This window comes from Oncorhynchus keta, chromosome 17 (genome assembly GCF_023373465.1).
Source record: "Oncorhynchus keta strain PuntledgeMale-10-30-2019 chromosome 17, Oket_V2, whole genome shotgun sequence".
Lineage (NCBI taxonomy): Eukaryota > Metazoa > Chordata > Actinopteri > Salmoniformes > Salmonidae > Oncorhynchus > Oncorhynchus keta.
Window position 1 is genome coordinate 52,676,148 of NC_068437.1, and position 20,561 is coordinate 52,696,708.

Genomic DNA, 20,561 nt, shown 5'->3' on the forward strand with positions numbered 1-20,561 from the left:
GGAGAGAGGAGATGAGAAGATGGAGGAGTTGGAGGAGAGATGGAGGAAAAATGGAGGAGATTGAGGAGAGAGGAGGATATGGAGGAGATGAAGGAGATGGAGGAGATAGAAGTAGATGGAGGATACGAAGGAGATGGTTGAGAGGAGGGGATGGAGGAGATAGAGGAGATGGAGGAGAGGAGGAGATGGAGGAGAGAGGAGGAGATGGAGGAGAGGAGAGAGGAGGAGAGATGGAGGAGAGAGGAGATGGAAGAGATGGAGAGAGGAGGAGATGGAGAGAGGAGGAGATGGAGGAGATGGAGAGAGGAGGAGATGGAGGAAAGAGGAGTCACAGAGGAAGCACCCTGCTGTGTGCACTGATCCCTTGTTTTTTTCTGCCCACCGTGGTCCTCAGGGTCATGGAGCGCATGGGGACGGTGTCGGTGGCCGGGTCGTGGGAAATGTAGCGCCCACAGGAGAGGACTTCCAGAGTGGCATCACGGAACTACGGGGAGTACGAATACAAGTGTTAGCAAACCGCGTACAGAATGTGTGGTAAATCATTATAAATTGATTTGTACAATCTTCAATACACAAGACAATCCACAAGACGCCACCGATTGCAAGTCTCCATGGAAGAGTGTCACCTAATAAGGGCTAGATTTAATTTCGGATTGAGCAGACACATGCAGTGTTTACGGCGTAAACGGCGTCTTCGCGAACACCTGAAAAATTGCCGATATGGATAAAATCTCGGCCTAAATAACCAAAAGGCAAAGGGTGTATTCTAATTGAATTAAAACCACAGGGAACCAACATACTGCAGTCCCCTTCGATAGTCTACAGATTTAACTGATGTGTTCTCACTCTGGCTTTGCTCTCTCCCTCTCCTCCAGTACACACACCTGCCTGTTGCTTAGGAAGTAGATTATGGGGTTGTAGACAGGACTGGTCTTTGCTCTCTCCCTCTCCTCCAGTACACACACCTGCCTGTTGCTTAGGAAGTAGATTATGGGGTTGTAGACAGGACTGGTCTTGGCGAAGTACATAGGCATGGTAGCCACCAGGGGAGGGATGTGGAGCTCTGGGTCCACCACAACCACCACGGACAGGGCTGTGTAGGGCAGCCAGCAGACAAAGAAGGCCCCGATCATGGCCAGCACTATCCTTACCGCCCGCTCGTTGTCCTGCAGACAGGGATGACCGCCCTGCAACTCCGTACTACGGTTAAGCTGGAGGAGGAGAGGAAGAGGGGGGAGAGGAGGAAGAAGAGGAAGATGATAACCCACGGCAGACAGGATCCGTTTAAGCTTGCAGACACAGTTACTCAGCGTCTAAACCCCTCTGAAAGTCTCCAGTTATAGGAACAGTCCCTGTTACAGTCCGTCTATCCCAACTGGAAGAGGCTTTTGTACACTTGGTATATGGACAGAAATTGACTTAAAAAGGTATGTCCCCCAGGGAGCTGAGTCTCTATATGTACCCGTCTCATGGAGGTCAGGACATTGGCGTAACAGTAGATGATGATTGCGACAGGCAGGAGGAAGCAGAACAGCGTGTACAGGATCAGGTAACTATAGTTACTCCAGGACCTAGAGAGACATAACACATTATAAACTATTTTATAGGACATTATAAACAAGTTATAACACACTATAAACCATGTTACAGGACATTATAAAGGCTCATACATGCCCATTACAAGTTATAACACATTATACTGGCCTCTCCTCCCAGCCCAGAGAGCAGGAGGTCTGGACGCCCTCGGGTCCATAGGAGCTCCAACCCAGCAGTGGGGGCACGGCCCAGAACAAACAGAACAGCCAGACCCCCAGGAGCCCCTGAAAGCTCCGACGTACGTTCATCTTGAAGCCTGCCATGGGCTTACACACCACGATGTAGCGCTCATACGCCAGCAGTGTTAACGTGCACATAGACACCAGACCTGAGGGAGAGGAGACCGGGGGGCAGTGTGTTCATAAAGTGTCTGAGAGTATGAATGCTGATCTAGGACCTGATTCTGATCCTGTCCCATGTAATGCTGTCCATTGTGATCTAATAGGTCGAAATGATCTTAGATCATCAGGATATGAACCCTGGCTTTACAACCAGAAGACTACAGACCCCCCAGGAACCCAATTCAACACATTGAGTTAACTTGATCAAATTATACTTGCATTTCCAACACTTTCAGGCTACAACAACAAAACATAGTTTTTTCTTAAAAGTTTGAGTTCAGTTCACATGATTCAAAGACATCCTATATAAAAAATGTAGAAATACTTTACCGAAATAGTTGACAGCAAATCCTTGAAAGATGCAGAACTCGTCGCCAAGAAAGAATGAACCATGATAGTTGGTAATGGTGACTATCGACGAACCGCACAAGGCTATCATCAAATCAGACACGGCTAAACTGAGGATAATCACATTCATTGGGTTTAGGAGAGGACGATTCTTCACCAACACCGTTATTACCAGAGTATTGTTAAAAACAGAGAAAATGGCATTAATGAACATGAGATAGGAGAGGATGCTGTAGCCTGCCCGTGGAAAAATCGTTGGCGCCACAGTACTAGATTTGAATCCCGGAGAAGTAGAGTTCAAAGTCGGGCCGAAGCGCCAAGGTGTGCCGACGGCAGTGGTGCTGTCCATGGTACTTAATTTAAAACGCACGCTCTCCACGATATGACCAAGAAACTACAGAAAAAAAGGTCCTTTGCTGTCTGTATCCCATCTCAATCAGAGCCCAAACGCCATAGCTTGATTTTATTATGTCTGATCCTAGTTAAATAGCTTCTGTATTCAGGATCTCTTATCACATTTAGGATTATCTGTCATTGAGAACATGCTGCTCAACACCAACTTAAAAACCCATTTGGGAAATTGCTCCCTAACATGATTTGTACGATTATATTGATTAATCTGATCAGGATTTATTGAGAGTTCCGTATTTAAAAAGGTGCAAAGTGTAGGCCCAGAGACAGCCCTGGGCCTAGGATATACACTGCCTGTGTCAAAAGTGCATTTTCTAAATTATTTTTAGCCAACTGGGTCAATTCAATATACATTTACATTGAGAGACAAGAGGTTAGATAAAATATATTTTCTTTCCTGACTTTTCTCTGAGGCAAGGAAAGGGTGGATAACTGAAATCTAGCCCTATATGGCATACACAAAAGTAGGCCTAAAACAGGAACAAGATTAGGTTGTTGCCATCTTTAATTCATAATCAAATCAAAAACACACTCCCAAAGAAAGAAAATACAAATTACAAGATGGACATTTATGTAAACTGCCAAACGGCTTTGGATAAAATTCTCTCAATGTGAGTTTTTCCAACAAGACCCACTTTTTTTTCACTTTTTCAACCATGAACAATCTCTCTCAAAGAAGAGATAATAGATTTAGAATATACAGATAATAGAATAGATTTAGAATATCCAGATAATATAATAGATTTAGAATATACAGATAATAGAATAGATTTAGAATATCCAGATAATATAATAGATTTAGAATATACAGATAATAGAATAGATTTAGAATATACAGATAATAGAATAGATTTAGAATATCCAGATAATAGAATAGATTTAGAATATACAGATAATACAATAGATTTAGAATATCCAGATAATAGAATAGATTTAGAATATCCAGATAATAGAATAGATTTAGAATATACAGATAATAGAATAGATTTAGAATATACAGATAATAGAATAGATTTAGAATATACAGATAATAGAATAGATTTAGAATATACAGATAATAGAATAGATTTAGAATATCCAGATAATAGAATAGATTTAGAATATACAGATAATAGAATAGATTTAGAATATCCAGATAATAGAATAGATTTAGAATATACAGATAATAGAATAGATGTAGAATATACAGATAATAGAATAGATTTAGAATATACAGATAATAGAATAGATTTAGAATATACAGATAATAGAATAGATTTAGAATATACAGATAATAGAATAGATTTAGAATATAGAGATAATAGAATAGATGTAGAATATACAGATAATAGAATAGATTTAGAATATCCAGATAATAGAATAGATTTAGAATATACAGATAATAGAATAGATTTAGAATATACAGATAATAGAATAGATTTAGAATATCCAGATAATAGAATAGATTTAGAATATACAGATAATAGAATAGATGTAGAATATACAGATAATAGAATAGATTTAGAATATACAGATAATAGAATAGATTTAGAATATACAGATAATAGAATAGATTTAGAATATACAGATAATAGAATAGATTTAGAATATAGAGATAATAGAATAGATGTAGAATATACAGATAATAGAATAGATTTAGAATATGCAGATAATAGAATAGATTTCTCAAACATTCTGACCGTATCATGACAAGAAACGGAAGTTATTTTCTTGTTTGTTTCCCCCACAAAACTAATACAACTAATTTCTGAACATTTCAGTGCAAAGTCAATGATTTCAACACAATTTTATATCTAGGTATAGATTGAAAGCAAGGTTTTTTTTTTTTTTTTTAAAGCAGAATGTTTATGAAAACAAAACAAACAAAAATATAGCCAAGCAACTCAAATACAGCATATAAATTACTGGACACAATGATAAATAGATTTGTCCATGAAATACAGCATATGTCCTCTTTTCTATAAAAAAAAAATAACATTCTGTTGTAAACTGACTGTTCTATCAGTTGTACTAACCACATTGCTAGAAACCTTAACTAGTAAGGACTATTAATAAAGATTAAGTCTTTGTGGAAAGTACGATTTTAGGGTATCTACATTATTACTAAGGTAAATAGAGCCTGTTCTAAAGACAGAGAGATAGACAGGGCAGTTATAGTGTGCAAAAGCTTAAGGCATTTCAGAGTGTGTCTTGAACATGTCAAATTGTCAAGATATTCAACTCATTAGTTTATATCTCGTCTTTCTCTGTTCTTATTGGTTCAAAGACCACCATTGGTTAAAAGTCCCTTATAACCAACTGTTCATTTGTTTACACAAACAGGTAACTTCCGAAACCATGGAAACACGGGAGGAAATGAAGGGAGGTATACAAAGTATATTGAAAGCAGGTGCTACCACACCGGTGTGGTTCCTGAGTTAATTAAGCAATTAACGTCCCATCATGCTTAGGGTCATGTACAGTTGAAGTCGGAAGTTTACATACACTTAGTTTGGAGTCATTAAAACTAATTTTTCAACCACTCCACAAATTTCTTGTTAACAAACTATCTATTTGGCAAGTAGGTTAGGAAATCTACTTTGTGCATGACACAAGTAATTTTTCCAACAATTGTTTACAGACAGATTATTTCACTTATAATTCACTGTATCACAATTCCAGTGAGTCAGAAGTTTACATACACTAAGTTGACTGTGCCTTTAAACAGCTTGGAACATTCCAGAAAAGTATGTCATGGCTTTAGAAGCTTCTGATAGGCTGATTGACATAATTTGAGTCAATTGGAGGTGTACCTGTGGATGTATTTCAAGGCCTACCTTCGAACTCAAGGCCTACCTTCAAGCAGAGGCTTGACATCATGGGAAAATCTAAATAAATCAGCCAAGACCTCAGAAAAAATAATGTAGACCTACACAAGTCTGGTTCATCCTTGGGAGCAATTTCCAAACGCCTGAAGGTACCACATTCATCTGTACAAACAATAGTACGCAAGTATAAACACCATGGGACCACGCGGCCGTCATAACGCTCAGGAAGGAGACGCGTTCTGTCTCCTAGAAATGAATGTACTTTGGTGCAGAAAGTGCAAATCAATCCCAGAACAACAGCAAAGGACCTTGTGAAGATGCTGGAGGAAACAGGTAGAAAAGTATCTATATCCACAGTAAAACAAGTCCTATATCGCCATAACTTCCCCTGGGGTGGCAGGGTAGCCTAGTGGTTAGAGCGTTGGACTAGTAACCGAAAGGTTGCAAGTTCGAATCCCTGAGCTGACAAGGTACAAATCTGTCGTTCTGCCAACCCACTGTTCCTAGGCCGTCATTGAAAATAAGAATTTGTTCTTAACTGACTTGCCTAGTTGAATAAAGGTAAAATATATATATATTTTTTTAAAGAAATAACGTGAAAGGCCGCTCAGCAAGGAAGAAGCCACTGCTCCAAAACCGCCATAAAAAAGACAGACTACGGTTTGCAACTGCACATGGGGGATCGTAGTTTTTGGAGAAATGTCCTCTGGTCTGATGAAATAAAAATAGAACTGTTTGGCCATAATGACCACCGTTGTGTTGGAAGGAAAAAGGGGGGAGGCTTGCAAGCCGATGAACATCATCCCAACCGTGAAGCATGGGGGTGGCAGCATCATGTTGTGGGGGTGCTTTGCTGCAGTTCACAAAATAGATGGCATCATGAGGAGGGACGATTATGTGGATATATTGAAGCAACATCTCAAGACATCAGTCAGGATGTTAAAGCCTGGTCACAAATAGGTCTTCCAAATGGACAATGGACAAGCATACTTCCAAAGTTGTGGCAAAATGGCTTATGGACAACAAAGTCAAGGTATTGGAGTGGCCATCTTAAAACCCTGACCTCAATCCTATAGAAAATCTGTTGGCTGAACTGAAAACATTGTGTGTGAGCAAGGAGGCCTACAAGCCTGACTCAGTTACACCAGCTCTGTCAGGAGGAATGGGCCACAATTCACCCAACTTATTGTGGAAAGCTTGTGGAAGGCTACCCGAAACATTTCACCCAAGTTAAACAATTTAAAGGCAATGCTACCAAATAATAATTGAGTGTATGTAAACTTCTGATCCACTGGGAATGTGATGAAAGAAATGAAAGCTGAAAGAAATCATTCTCTCTACTATTATTCTGACATTTCACATTCTTAAAATAAAGTGGTGATCCTAACTGACCTAAGACAGGGAATTGTTACTAGGATTAAATGTTGAGTTTAAATGTAGTTGGCTAAGGTGTATGTAAACTTCCGACTTCAACTGTATATTGTTTGGATGCAAGTTTGCAGATCTGAGTAAATTGTAATTTGTTTCCATTCTGTATGTGTGTGTCAAGAACATTCAAGCAAACGTATTGTGTAGTAGTGTTTTGGTATACTAAGCTAACCTAAGCTAACCTAAGCTAACCTAAGATAACCTAAGCTAACCTAAGCTAACCGTACCGCTAGTTTTCAACCTAAAACAGAAACATGGCAGAAATATTTAAGAGTTACTGTTTTAAATTCAACCTACACATATAATAGTGAGATTATAAAAGCAGAGCAGGTCAGTATTGAAGTTACTGACAGCCGTAAGGTCAACAGGAGATGACGTCAGTAGAATATAGAGTAAGGTCAACATGAGATGAGGTCAGTAGAAAATAGAGTAAGGTCAACATGAGATGAGGTCAGTAGAATATAGAGTAAGGTCAACAGGAGATGAGGTCAGTAGAATATAGAGTAAGGTCAACAGGAGATGACGTCAGTAGAATATAGAGTAAGGTCAACATGAGATGAGGTCAGTAGAAAATAGAGTAAGGTCAACATGAGATGAGGTCAGTAGAAAATAGAGACAGTAAGTCCAAGTCAGCAGGGTCCCGTACGCCATCTTCTACCCTTTTCACCCTACTCAGCTGCCTTGTCTACACATGTTTCAGTATGATTCAGGTCAGCATGATATGTATGTTTCCGGTCAGCATGATAGAGTGAAACAGGTATTTGAGAGCTCTGTGTCCAGAGCAGGTCAAGACAGAGTGTCACAATGAACCCCCTCCCCTCTCTACTCAGATCAGGTCTTGGACGGAGTGTCGCAGTGAAACCCTTCCCCTCTCTATTCAGATCAGGTCTTGGACAGAGTGTCGCAGTGAAAACCTTCCCCTCTCTATTCAGATCAGGTCTTGGACAGAGTGTCGCAGTGAAACCCGTCCCTTCCCCTCTCTACTCAGATTAGGTCAAAACAGAGTGTCACAATGAACCCCTTCCCCCTCCCCTCTCAACTTAGATCAGGTCTTGGACGGAGTGTCACAATGAACCCCTTCCCCTCTCTATTCAGATTATGTCTTGGACGGAGTGTCGCAGTGAAACCCTTCCCCTCTCTATTCAGATTACGTCAAGACAGAGTGTCACAATAAACCCCTTCCCCCTCCCCTCTCTACTTAGATCAGGTCTTGGACGGAGTATCGCAGTGAAACCCGTCACCCTAGCCTCTCTAGTCTGAGTCAAGCCCGGACAGGGTGTCACACTGAAACCCCCTCCCCATTCCCTGTTCTACTCTTCAGTTGTGGTTCTGTGGGGGTATGAAGGGCATCTTCAGGGCCCCGGCGCTGGTCTGCTCGGGCCAGAAGGGTGACTCGTGTTGCAGGGGCGTACGACGGGGGAAGAAGGTGTGATGGAAGTCATAGTTGAGCAGACAGCTGAGGGACGCCATGTAGATGTCAGCGAAACGAGACAGACGGCGGGAGAAGTAGGTGGGGTTGTGGTAGGTCCGGAAGAGACTCCCAAACTGGCCGTTGAAGATGTCCTTTGTCTGCGATCTGTTGTTTGACGAAAGATGTACAATATTGTTAGTGCTCGTTTTGCATTTTAAGAGAAATATCTGTAAAAAAAGAGAAAGTAAGTTTAAAAACCCTAATTATCCTCTCAAACATTTAATGGGTACAGCCACCTATAGGGAACTATGGGCAAGACTTTATTTGAAGGGAAGCGACATAAAGGAGCTAACAATATAGCATATAGCTAACAATATAGCATATAACTAACAATATAGCATATAACTAACAATATAGCATATAACTAACAATATAGCATATAACTAACACTATAGCATATAACTAACAATATAGCATATAGCTAACAATATAGCATATAGCTAACAATATAGCATATAGCTAACAATATAGCATATAGCTAACAATATAGCATATAGCTAACAATATAGCATATAACAACTAACAATATAGCATATAACTAACAATATAGCATATAACAACTAACAACATAGCATATAACTAACAACATAGCATATAACAACTAACAACATAGCATATAACAACTAACAATATAGCATATAACAACTAACAATATAGCATATAACAACTAACAATATATAACACACAGGTGGATTGTATTTATCATCATGAGTCATTTAGGTCAACATTGGATCATTCAGAGATCCTCACTGAACTTCTGGAGAGAGTTTGCTGCACTGAAAGTAAAGGGGCTGAATAATTTTGCACGCCCAATTTTTCAGTTTTTGATTTGTTAAAAAAGTTTGAAATATCCAATAAATGTCCTTCCACTTCATGATTGTGTCCCACTTGTTGTTGATTCTTCACAAAAAAAATACAGTTTTATATCTTTATGTTTGAAGCCTGAAATGTGGCAAAAGGTCGCAAAGTTCAAGGGGGCCGAATACTTTCGCAAGCCACTGTATATATATATATAAATATAAGCTCTCCCCCCAATGGTACCTCATGGCTTCTCTCTCTTTGATCCACTCCTGGACGACAGCTTGAGAAGCTGGATCTCTGTGGACCTGGAAGGGAGGGAGGAGAGAATGTATGCTGTACATACTGAGACTACATGTCTGTGGTGCTGGGAAGGAGGGAGGAGAGAATGTATGCTGTACATACTGAGACTACATATCTGTGGTGCTGGGAAGGAGGGAGGAGAGAATGTATGCTGTACATACTGAGACTACATATCTGTGGTGCTGGGAAGGAGGGAGGAGAGAATGTATGCTGTACATACTGAGACTACATATCTGTGGTGCTGGGAAGGAGGGAGGAGAGAATGTATGCTGTACATACTGAGACTACATGTCTGTGGTGCTGGGAAGGAGGGAGGAGAGAATGTATGCTGTACATACTGAGACTACATATCTGTGGTGCTGGGAAGGAGGGAGGAGAGAATGTATGCTGTACATACTGAGACTACATGTCTGTGGTGCTGGGAAGGAGGGAGGAGAGAATGTATGCTGTACATACTGAGACTACATATCTGTGGTGCTGGGAAGGAGGGAGGAGAGAATGTATGCTGTACATACTGAGACGACATGTCTGTGGTGCTGGGAAGGAGGGAGGAGAGAATGTATGCTGTACATACTGAGACTACATGTCTGTGGTGCTGGGAAGGAGGGAGGAGAGAACGTATGCTGTACATACTGAGACGACATGTCTGTGGTGCTGGGAAGGAGGGAGGAGAGAACGTATGCTGTACATACTGAGACGACATGTCTGTGGTGCTGGGAAGGAGGGAGGAGAGAACGTATGCTGTACATACTGAGACTACATATCTGTGGTGCTGGGAAGGAGGGAGGAGAGAATGTATGCTGTACATACTGAGACTACATGTCTGTGGTGCTGGGAAGGAGGGAGGAGAGAATGTATGCTGTACATACTGAGACTACATATCTGTGGTGCTGGGAAGGAGGGAGGAGAGAATGTATGCTGTACATACTGAGACTACATGTCTGTGGTGCTGGGAAGGAGGGAGGAGAGAATGTATGCTGTACATACTGAGACGACATGTCTGTGGTGCTGGGAAGGAGGGAGGAGAGAATGTATGCTGTACATACTGAGACTACATATCTGTGGTGCTGGGAAGGAGGGAGGAGAGAATGTATGCTGTACATACTGAGACTACATATCTGTGGTGCTGGGAAGGAGGGAGGAGAGAATGTATGCTGTACATACTGAGACTACATATCTGTGGTGCTGGGAAGGAGGGAGGAGAGAACGTATGCTGTACATACTGAGACTACATATCTGTGGTGCTGGGAAGGAGGGAGGAGAGAATGTATGCTGTACATACTGAGACTACATGTCTGTGGTGCTGGGAAGGAGGGAGGAGAGAATGTATGCTGTACATACTGAGACTACATATCTGTGGTGCTGGGAAGGAGGGAGGAGAGAATGTATGCTGTACATACTGAGACGACATGTCTGTGGTGCTGGGAAGGAGGGAGGAGAGAATGTATGCTGTACATACTGAGACTACATGTCTGTGGTGCTGGGAAGGAGGGAGGAGAGAATGTATGCTGTACATACTGAGACTACATGTCTGTGGTGCTGGGAAGGAGGGAGGAGAGAATGTATGCTGTACATACTGAGACTACATATCTGTGGTGCTGGGAAGGAGGGAACAAAGTAGACGCTCTTTAGGTTCATAGCTGCAGACAGACAGACAGACAGACAGACAGACAGACAGACAGACAGACAGACAGACAGACAGACAGACAGACAGACAGACAGACAGACAGACAGACAGACAGACAGACAGACACACCTCTTCCCAACCCCACCTACCTGCATGTGTTCTATCAGCCCAGTCAGACCCTGTAACCAGGTCATCAGGTGAACACATTCCTCAGTGTTCATGATCTTGATCTCTTTCCTCAGCTCAGGGATGATGGCGCCCGTCCTCCAGCCGTGCTTCAGGGTCAGGTCCTACACACCCGCATATAACACATGGATTTATAGAAACCTTTTTCTCAAACCTGAGGAGTCGATAAACCACGGAACAACTCAAATACCTCTGTTTCGGTAACAGGCCAGCCAATCACGGGCTGACCTTTCGTTTTTGTTTTTTTAAACGCTACTTAACTCAAACCTCCATATTAATATCTGACCGTGTCGTTTCTACGATGGTGTGAACATTTTCTATGATCATTTTAAATATGAACCTATACAGTGTAAAAGCAATGGTTAGACTTACTGCCAGGTCACTGTAGATGTGATCTCCAAAGTACAACACCTTGGACCCCCTCCAGCCAGTCAGTCTCAGGAACTCATAGAGGTTTCCCTGCAGAACAAAGAAAACAGTCATTTATTCCCTAGTCTGTATGACAGAGCTACATCTCTAGAACAGTAGTTGTCAACCTTTTTTTGGTTACTTTACCACCGAATACATTGTGCTCCGTCCTGAACTTGGACCCCTGAAGTACCCCCTCTTGTGCATTCTACTAGTAAGCCTATAGTCTCATGTGTCTTCTCAAGAACCACCTGTGAATAGACCAAGTACACCAGGGGTCCTAGTACATCAGGAGTCCACGTACATTAGGGGTCCTAGTACACCAGGGGTCCTAGTACACCAGGGGTCCAAGTGCATCAGGGTCCTAGTACATCAGGAGTCCAAGTACACCAGGGGTCCTAGTACACCAGCGGTCCTAGTGCATCAGGGGTCCTAGTACACCAGGGGTCCTAGTACACCAGGGGTCCTAGTACACCAGGGGTTCAAATACCACAGGGGTCCTAGTACATCAGGGGTCCTAGTACACCAGGGGTCCTAGTACATCAGGGGTTCAAATACCACAGGGGTCCTAGTACCACAGGGGTCCTAGTACATCAGGGGTCCTAGTACACCAGGGGTCCTAGTACATCAGGGGTCCTAGTACCACAGGGGTCCTAGTACACCAGGGGTCCTAGTACATCAGGGGTCCTAGTACATCAGGGGTCCTAGTACACCAGGGGTCCTAGTGCATCAGGGGTCCTAGTACACCAGGGGTCCTAGTACCACAGGGGTCCTAGTACATCGGGGGTCCTAGTACACCAGGGGTCCTAGTACACCAGGGGTCCTAGTACACCAGGGGTCCTAGTACCACAGGGGTCCTAGTACATCAGGGGTTCAAATACCACAGGGGTCCTAGTACACCAGGGGTCCTAGTACCACAGGGGTCCTAGTAGACAGACTGCTCTAGAACCGTTGTCCGTATACCTGTTTGTAGATCTTCCCCTTCTCCAGCTTGTGAATCCTGTCCCAATGCAGCACCCCTTTATCTGTCACTCGCCTGAAGGGCCTAGGAAGGACAGGGGAAGACAGACGTCAGAACACACAGGGGAAGACAGACAGTGTAGTGGTAAAACCTCCACCACATTGAACAGGGACAAAGGGAAGGGCTTAGGGAGTGTAGTGGTAAAACCTCCACCATATTGAACAGGGACAAAGGGAAGGGCTTGGGGAGTGTAGTGGTAAAACCTCCACCACATTGAACAGGGACAAAGGGAAGGGCTTGGGGAGTGTAGTGGTAAAACCTCCACCACATTGAACAGGGACAAAGGGAAGGGCTTGGGGAGTGTAGTGGTAAAACCTCCACCACATTGAACAGGGACAAAGGGAAGGGCTTGGGGAGTGTAGTGGTAAAACCTCCACCACATTGAACAGGGACAAAGGGAAGGGCTTAGGGAGTGTAGTGGTAAAACCTCCACCACATTGAACAGGGACAAAGGGAAGGGCTTAGGGAGTGTAGTGGTAAAACCTCCACCACATTGAACAGGGACAAAGGGAAGGGCTTAGGGAGTGTAGTGGTAAAACCTCCACCACATTGAACAGGGACAAAGGGAAGGGCTTAGGGAGTGTAGTGGTAAAACCTCCACCACATTGAACAGGGACAAAGGGAAGGGCTTAGGGAGTGAATATGAGACCCTTACTTTCTCCTGTCGTTGAAGAAGCCAGGTTTGTCGGCCTGTACGATGACAATGTCAAACAGATCTCTCCAGTCTTTCCCAACGATGTAGTTCATTCCCCGATCCCTGGGAATAGTCCAGTCATTTATCACACTGTTATCAAGAGCGACTTACAAATCAGTCACACAACAGAGACAAAGTAGCACGCACAGCACACTCTGCCGCAGAGCGGCCTGTATCCACAATATCTGCAAACCCATCGTGTGGTTTTCTATGTTTTAATCAGAGTCATTCTTTATGCTGCTATCATTGTCAGGATTGATGAATAAAGCTAGAATAACAATGTAACCATCACAGGGCTGTGAAAACCCTCTCTAGCAGCATATTATACCTTCATATATTAACAATATAGTTTAGAATTGTATACATTCTTGTGGTGAACTGTCAGCACAGAGATACTGTATGTTAGAGAGACACACACACACACACACACACACACACACACACACACACACACACACACACACACACACACACACACACACACACACACACACACACACACTGTATGTCAGAGACACTCACACACAGAGATGGGTCAGAGACACTCACACAGAGATGGGTCAGAGACACTCACACAGAGATGGGTCAGAGACACTCACACAGAGATGGGTCAGAGACACTCACACAGAGATGGGTCAGAGACACTCTCACACAGAGATGGGTCAGAGACACTCACACAGAGATAGGTCAGAGACACTCACACAGAGATGGGTCAGAGACACTCACACACAGAGATGGGTCAGAGACACTCACACAGAGATTAGTCAGAGACACTCACACAGAGATGGGTCAGAGACACTCACACACAGAGATGGGTCAGAGACACTCACACACAGAGATGGGTCAGAGACACTCCCACACAGAGATGGGTCAGAGACACTCACACACAGAGATGGGTCAGAGACACTCACACAGAGATGGGTCAGAGACACTCACACAGAGATGGGTCAGAGACACTCACACACAGAGATGGGTCAGAGACACTCACACACAGAGATGGGTCAGAGACACTCTCACACAGAGATGGGTCAGAGACACTCTCACACAGAGATGGGTCAGAGACACTCACACAGAGATGGGTCAGAGACACTCACACACAGAGATGGGTCAGAGACACTCACACACAGAGATGGGTCAGAGACACTCACACACAGAGATGGGTCAGAGACACTCACACAGAGATGGGTCAGAGACACTCACACAGAGATGGGTCAGAGACACTCACACAGAGATGGGTCAGAGACAATCACACACAGAGATGGGTCAGAGACACTCACACAGAGATGGGTCAGAGACACTCACACACAGAGATGGGTCAGAGACACTCACACAGAGATGGGTCAGAGACACTCACACAGAGATGGGTCAGAGACACTCACACACAGAGATGGGTCAGAGACACTCACACACAGAGATGGGTCAGAGACACTCACACACAGAGATGGGTCAGAGACACTCACACAGAGATGGGTCAGAGACACTCACACAGAGATGGGTCAGAGACACTCACACAGAGATGGGTCAGAGACACTCACACACAGAGATGGGTCAGAGACACTCACACACAGAGATGGGTCAGAGACACTCACACACAGAGATGGGTCAGAGACACTCACACAGAGATGGGTCAGAGACACTCACACACAGAGATGGGTCAGAGACACTCACACAGAGATGGGTCAGAGACACTCACACAGAGATGGGTCAGAGACACTCACACAGAGATGGGTCAGAGACACTCACACAGAGATGGGTCAGAGACACTCACACACAGAGATGGGTCAGAGACACTCACACAGAGATGGGTCAGAGACACTCACACAGAGATGGGTCAGAGACACTCACACACAGAGATGGGTCAGAGACACTCACACAGAGATGGGTCAGAGACACTGAGACACTCACACAGAGATGGGTCAGAGACACTCACACAGAGATGGGTCAGAGACACTCACACAGAGATGGGTCAGAGACACTCACACAGAGATGGGTCAGAGACACTCACACAGAGAGATGGGTCAGAGACACTCACACACAGAGATGGGTCAGAGACACTCACACACAGAGATGGGTCAGAACACTCACACACAGAGATGGGTCAGAGACACTCACACAGAGATGGGTCAGAGACACTCACACAGAGATGGGTCAGAGACACTCACACAGAGATGGGTCAGAGACACTCACACAGAGATGGGTCAGAGACACTCACACACAGAGATGGGTCAGATACACTCACACAGAGATGGGTCAGAGACACTCACACACAGAGATGGGTCAGAGACACTCACACACAGAGATGGGTCAGAGACACTCACACAGAGATGGGTCAGAGACACTCACACACAGAGATGGGTCAGAGACACTCACACAGAGATGGGTCAGAGACACTCACACACAGAGATGTGTCAGAGACACTCACACACAGAGATGGGTCAGAGACACTCACACAGAGATGGGTCAGAGACACTCACACACAGAGATGGGTCAGAGACACTCACACACAGAGATGGGTCAGAGACACTCACACACAGAGATGGGTCAGAGACACTCACACAGAGATGGGTCAGAGACACTCACACACAGAGATGGGTCAGAGACACTCACACAGAGATGGGTCAGAGACACTCACACAGAGATGGGTCACAGACACTCACACAGAGATGGGTCAGAGACACTCACACAGAGATGGGTCAGAGACACTCACACACAGAGATGGGTCAGAGACACTCACACAGAGATGGGTCAGAGACACTCACACACAGAGATGGGTCAGAGACACTCACACAGAGATGGGTCAGAGACACTCACACAGAGATGGGTCAGAGACACTCACACACAGAGATGGGTCAGAGACACTCACACAGAGATGGGTCAGAGACACTCACACAGAGATGGGTCAGAGACACTCACACAGAGATGGGTCAGAGACACTCACACAGAGATGGGTCAGAGACACTCACACAGAGATGGGTCAGAGACACTCACACAGAGAGATGGGTCAGAGACACTCACACACAGAGATGGGTCAGAGACACTCACACACAGAGATGGGTCAGAGACACTCACACACAGAGATGGGTCAGAGACACTCACACAGAGATGGGTCAGAGACACTCACACAGAGATGGGTCAGAGACACTCACACAGAGAGATGGGTCAGAGACACTCACACAGAGATGGGTCAGAGACACTCACACACAGAGATGGGTCAGAGACACTCACACAGAGATGGGTCAGAGACACTCACACACAGAGATGGGTCAGAGACACTCACACACAGAGATGGGTCAGAGACACTCACACAGAGATGGGTCAGAGACACTCACACACAGAGATGGGTCAGAGACACTCACACAGAGATGGGTCAGAGACACTCACACACAGAGATGGTCAGAGACACACAGAGATGTCAGAGACACTCACACACAGAGATGGGTCAGAGACACTCACACAGAGATGGGTCAGAGACACTCACACACAGAGATGGGTCAGAGACACTCACACACAGAGATGGGTCAGAGACACTCACACAGAGATGGGTCAGAGACACTCACACACAGAGATGGGTCAGAGACACTCACACACAGAGATGGGTCAGAGACACTCACACAGAGATGGGTCAGAGACACTCACACACAGAGATGGGTCAGAGACACTCACACACAGAGATGGGTCAGAGACACTCACACACAGAGATGGGTCAGAGACACTCACACAGAGATGGGTCAGAGACACTCACACACAGAGATGGGTCAGAGACACTCACACAGAGATGGGTCAGAGACACTCACACAGAGATGGGTCACAGACACTCACACAGAGATGGGTCAGAGACACTCACACAGAGATGGGTCAGAGACACTCACACACAGAGATGAGTCAGAGACACTCACACAGAGATGGGTCAGAGACACTCACACACAGAGATGGGTCAGAGACACTCACACAGAGATGGGTCAGAGACACTCACACAGAGATGGGTCAGAGACACTCACACACAGAGATGGGTCAGAGACACTCACACAGAGATGGGTCAGAGACACTCACACAGAGATGGGTCAGAGACACTCACACAGAGATGGGTCAGAGACACTCACACAGAGATGGGTCAGAGACACTCACACAGAGATGGGTCAGAGACACTCACACAGAGAGATGGGTCAGAGACACTCACACACAGAGATGGGTCAGAGACACTCACACACAGAGATGGGTCAGAGACACTCACACACAGAGATGGGTCAGAGACACTCACACAGAGATGGGTCAGAGACACTCACACAGAGATGGGTCAGAGACACTCACACAGAGAGATGGGTCAGAGACACTCACACAGAGATGGGTCAGAGACACTCACACACAGAGATGGGTCAGAGACACTCACACAGAGATGGGTCAGAGACACTCACACACAGAGATGGGTCAGAGACACTCACACACAGAGATGGGTCAGAGACACTCACACAGAGATGGGTCAGAGACACTCACACACAGAGATGGGTCAGAGACACTCACACAGAGATGGGTCAGAGACACTCACACACAGAGATGTGTCAGAGACACTCACACACAGAGATGGGTCAGAGACACTCACACAGAGATGGGTCAGAGACACTCACACACAGAGATGGGTCAGAGACACTCACACACAGAGATGGGTCAGAGACACTCACACAGAGATGGGTCAGAGACACTCACACAGAGATGGGTCAGAGACACTCACACACAGAGATGGGTCAGAGACACTCACACAGAGATGGGTCAGAGACACTCACACAAAGTCAAAGGGGCTGTTAGTGATGAGGAACATCTTCTTTCCATCCTCATAAAGCTTCTTCAACACAGCATGAGTCTGTTCTCCATAGGAAATATAGTTCTCTACAGACAGACAGAGAAACAGAGAGAGACAGAGAGAGAGAGAGACAGAGAGAGAGAGAGACAGAGAGAGAGACAGAGAGAGAGAGAGAGAGAGACAGAGACAGAGACAGAGAGAGAGAGAGAGAGAGAGAGAGAGAGAGAGAGAGAGAGAGAGAGAGATGTGTATTGTTTATTTCACATGCTTTGGCAATGTCAACATGTATTTTCCCATAACAATAAGGAAAATAAATATTTAAATAAATTGAAATTGAGGGGGGCGAGAGAGAGAGAGAGAGAGAGAGGGGAGGGAGAGAGGGGAGAGAGAGAGAGAGGGGAGGGAGAGAGGGGAGGGAGAGAGGGGAGAGAGAGAGAGAGCGAGAGAGAGGCGAGAGAGAGAGAGAGAGGCGAGAGAGAGAGAGAGGGGAGAGAGCAATTGCACTTGCTATTGTGCACAGAAAAACATTACTTCTAGGAAGGATAATAATGTTTCCTAGTAATCTGTTTGAAGATATGAGACAGAACAACGGCAATAGCCTTGATGTATTCCTGTTGTCGTTCATACACAGAGATAATCTGTGAAGATATTACATGATACATTAGACACTCCCTTCACTCCCTTCTATTATCACACAGTAACACAGTCTATCAGAACACACACACACAGATCCTCGTTGTCCTTACCAATATCTGCCTCCACAGCCCGATACATAATACCCTTCACATGGACATCTCCTATCGCTTCCTGTTAGAGAGAGAGACACAGAGAGAGAGAGAGACAGAGAGAGGAAGAGAGACAGAGGGAGAGAGAGAGGAAGAGAGACAGAGAGAGAGGAAGAGAGACAGAGAGAGAGAGAGAGAGAGAGAGAGAGAAGAGAGAGGAATAGAGACAGAGAGAGAGGAAGACAGACAGAGAGAGGGGAAGAGAGACAGAGAGAGAGAGAGGAAGAGAGACAGAGAGAGGAAGAGAGACAGAGAGAGAGGAAGAGAGGAAGAGAGAGAGGAAGAAGAGAGAGAGAGAGAGAGAGAGAGAGAGAGAGAGACAGAGAGAGAGGAAGAGAGACAGAGAGAGAGACAGAGAGAGAGAGAGGAAGAGAGACAGAGGGAGAGGAAGAGAGACAGAGAGAGAGGAAGAGAGACAGAGAGAGAGAGAGAGAGAGAGAGAGAGAGAGAGAGAGAGAGAGAGAGAGAGAGAGAGAGAGAGAGAGAGAGAGACAGAGAGAGAGAGAAGAGAGACAGAGAGAGAGAGAGAGAGAGAGAGAGAGAGAGAGAGAGAGAGAGAGAGAGAGAGAGAGAGAGAGAGAGAGAGAGAGAGAGAGAGAGGAAGAGAGAGAGAGATTACAATGGCTGCAATTTGTGACAGGAAATTAATTTTTTCTTTTGACAATATATCATGTTACAAATGACATTCCATATGGGAGAAGGAAGAGTACAGAACGATAAATACCTGTTCCTCCATATCAAAAGTATTTGGAAAACTTAAAAGTACATAGCTAACACAGTGCGCTAACACAGTGCGCTAACACAACCCCTGGGCACCTGTTCACCGTGTTACCTTGTCCCGGACCTGCTGTTTTCGACTCTGTTTCTACCGCACCTGCTGTCTCTAACTCTGAATGATCGGCTATGAAAAGCCAACTAACATTTACTCCTAAGGTGCTGACCTGTTGCACCCTCGACAACCACTGTGATTATTATTATTATTTGACCCTGCTGGTCATCTATGAACATTTGAACATCTTGGCCATGTTCTGTTATCTTCACCCGGCACAGCCAGAAGAGGACTGGCCACCCCACAGAGCCTGGTTCCTCTCTAGGTTTCTTCCTAGGTTCTGGTCTTTCTAGGGAGTTTTTCCTAGCCACCATGCTTCTACACCTGCATTGCTTGCTGTTTGGGGTTTTACATTTTGCTGATGTAAGAAGGGCTTAATAAATACATTTGATTGATTGATTGTCACCTTGTAAAACTACAAAACTAAAGACAAAGACACAAAAAAAGTTACAAAAACAAGAATAGGATTTGAGGTGAATACCCCACACAGTTCATTTGGCATTAACAAACAGCCTTAATGTGACTGATGTGCTTTACTGAATACAAATGAAAGCCTCTTAAAGGCTGGTAGATGAGACATGAGACTTCAACTTTACACCAACATCTCCTGAATGGGCCTGTTTGTGTGTGTGTGTGTGTGTGTGTGTGTGTGTGTGTGTGTGTGTGTGTGTGTGTGTGTGTGTGTGTGTGTGTGTGTGTGTGTGTGTGTGTGT

At 44.8% G+C, this 20,561-nt stretch overlaps 2 protein-coding genes across 2 annotated transcripts in view; both read right to left on the reverse strand.

Moving 5' to 3' along the window:
• Positions 1–328: 328 nt before the first annotated feature.
• On the reverse strand, positions 329–3,079 carry parietopsin. The gene is made up of 5 exons (XM_052466548.1): positions 2,268–3,079; positions 1,705–1,924; positions 1,463–1,571; positions 966–1,211; positions 329–484 (listed from the first exon to the last, which is right to left on the reverse strand). The coding sequence occupies exons 1-5, from the start codon at positions 2,632–2,634 to the stop codon at positions 329–331; spliced, it is 1,098 nt and encodes a 365-aa protein (XP_052322508.1). The 5' UTR covers positions 2,635–3,079.
• Positions 3,080–8,227: 5,148 nt separating this feature from the next.
• The window catches only part of LOC118375990 (5'-nucleotidase domain-containing protein 3-like), a 49,644-nt gene continuing 37,310 nt past the window's right edge, over positions 8,228–20,561 (reverse strand). Inside the window, exons 6-13 of the mRNA XM_052466543.1 lie at positions 18,981–19,041; positions 18,218–18,320; positions 13,401–13,502; positions 12,688–12,769; positions 11,689–11,775; positions 11,280–11,420; positions 9,444–9,508; positions 8,228–8,507 (exon numbers count right to left, since the gene is read on the reverse strand). Coding sequence (XP_052322503.1) covers positions 8,249–8,507; positions 9,444–9,508; positions 11,280–11,420; positions 11,689–11,775; positions 12,688–12,769; positions 13,401–13,502; positions 18,218–18,320; positions 18,981–19,041 — 900 coding nt within the window. The 3' untranslated portion in view covers positions 8,228–8,248. The remainder of the gene's footprint in view (positions 8,508–9,443; positions 9,509–11,279; positions 11,421–11,688; positions 11,776–12,687; positions 12,770–13,400; positions 13,503–18,217; positions 18,321–18,980; positions 19,042–20,561) is intronic.

Excerpts from the sequence above, each read along its gene's own strand:
- parietopsin (XM_052466548.1), bottom strand. The coding sequence starts at position 2,634 with ATGGACAGCACCACTGCCGTCGGCACACCTTGGCGCTTCGGCCCGACT. Across the intron at positions 1,572-1,704 it reads TCTCTGGGCTGGGAGGAGAG|GTCCTGGAGTAACTATAGTT; the intron begins GCCAGTATAATG and ends ATGTCTCTCTAG. Across the intron at positions 485-965 it reads ACTTCCTAAGCAACAGGCAG|TTCCGTGATGCCACTCTGGA; the intron begins GTGTGTGTACTG and ends TACTCCCCGTAG.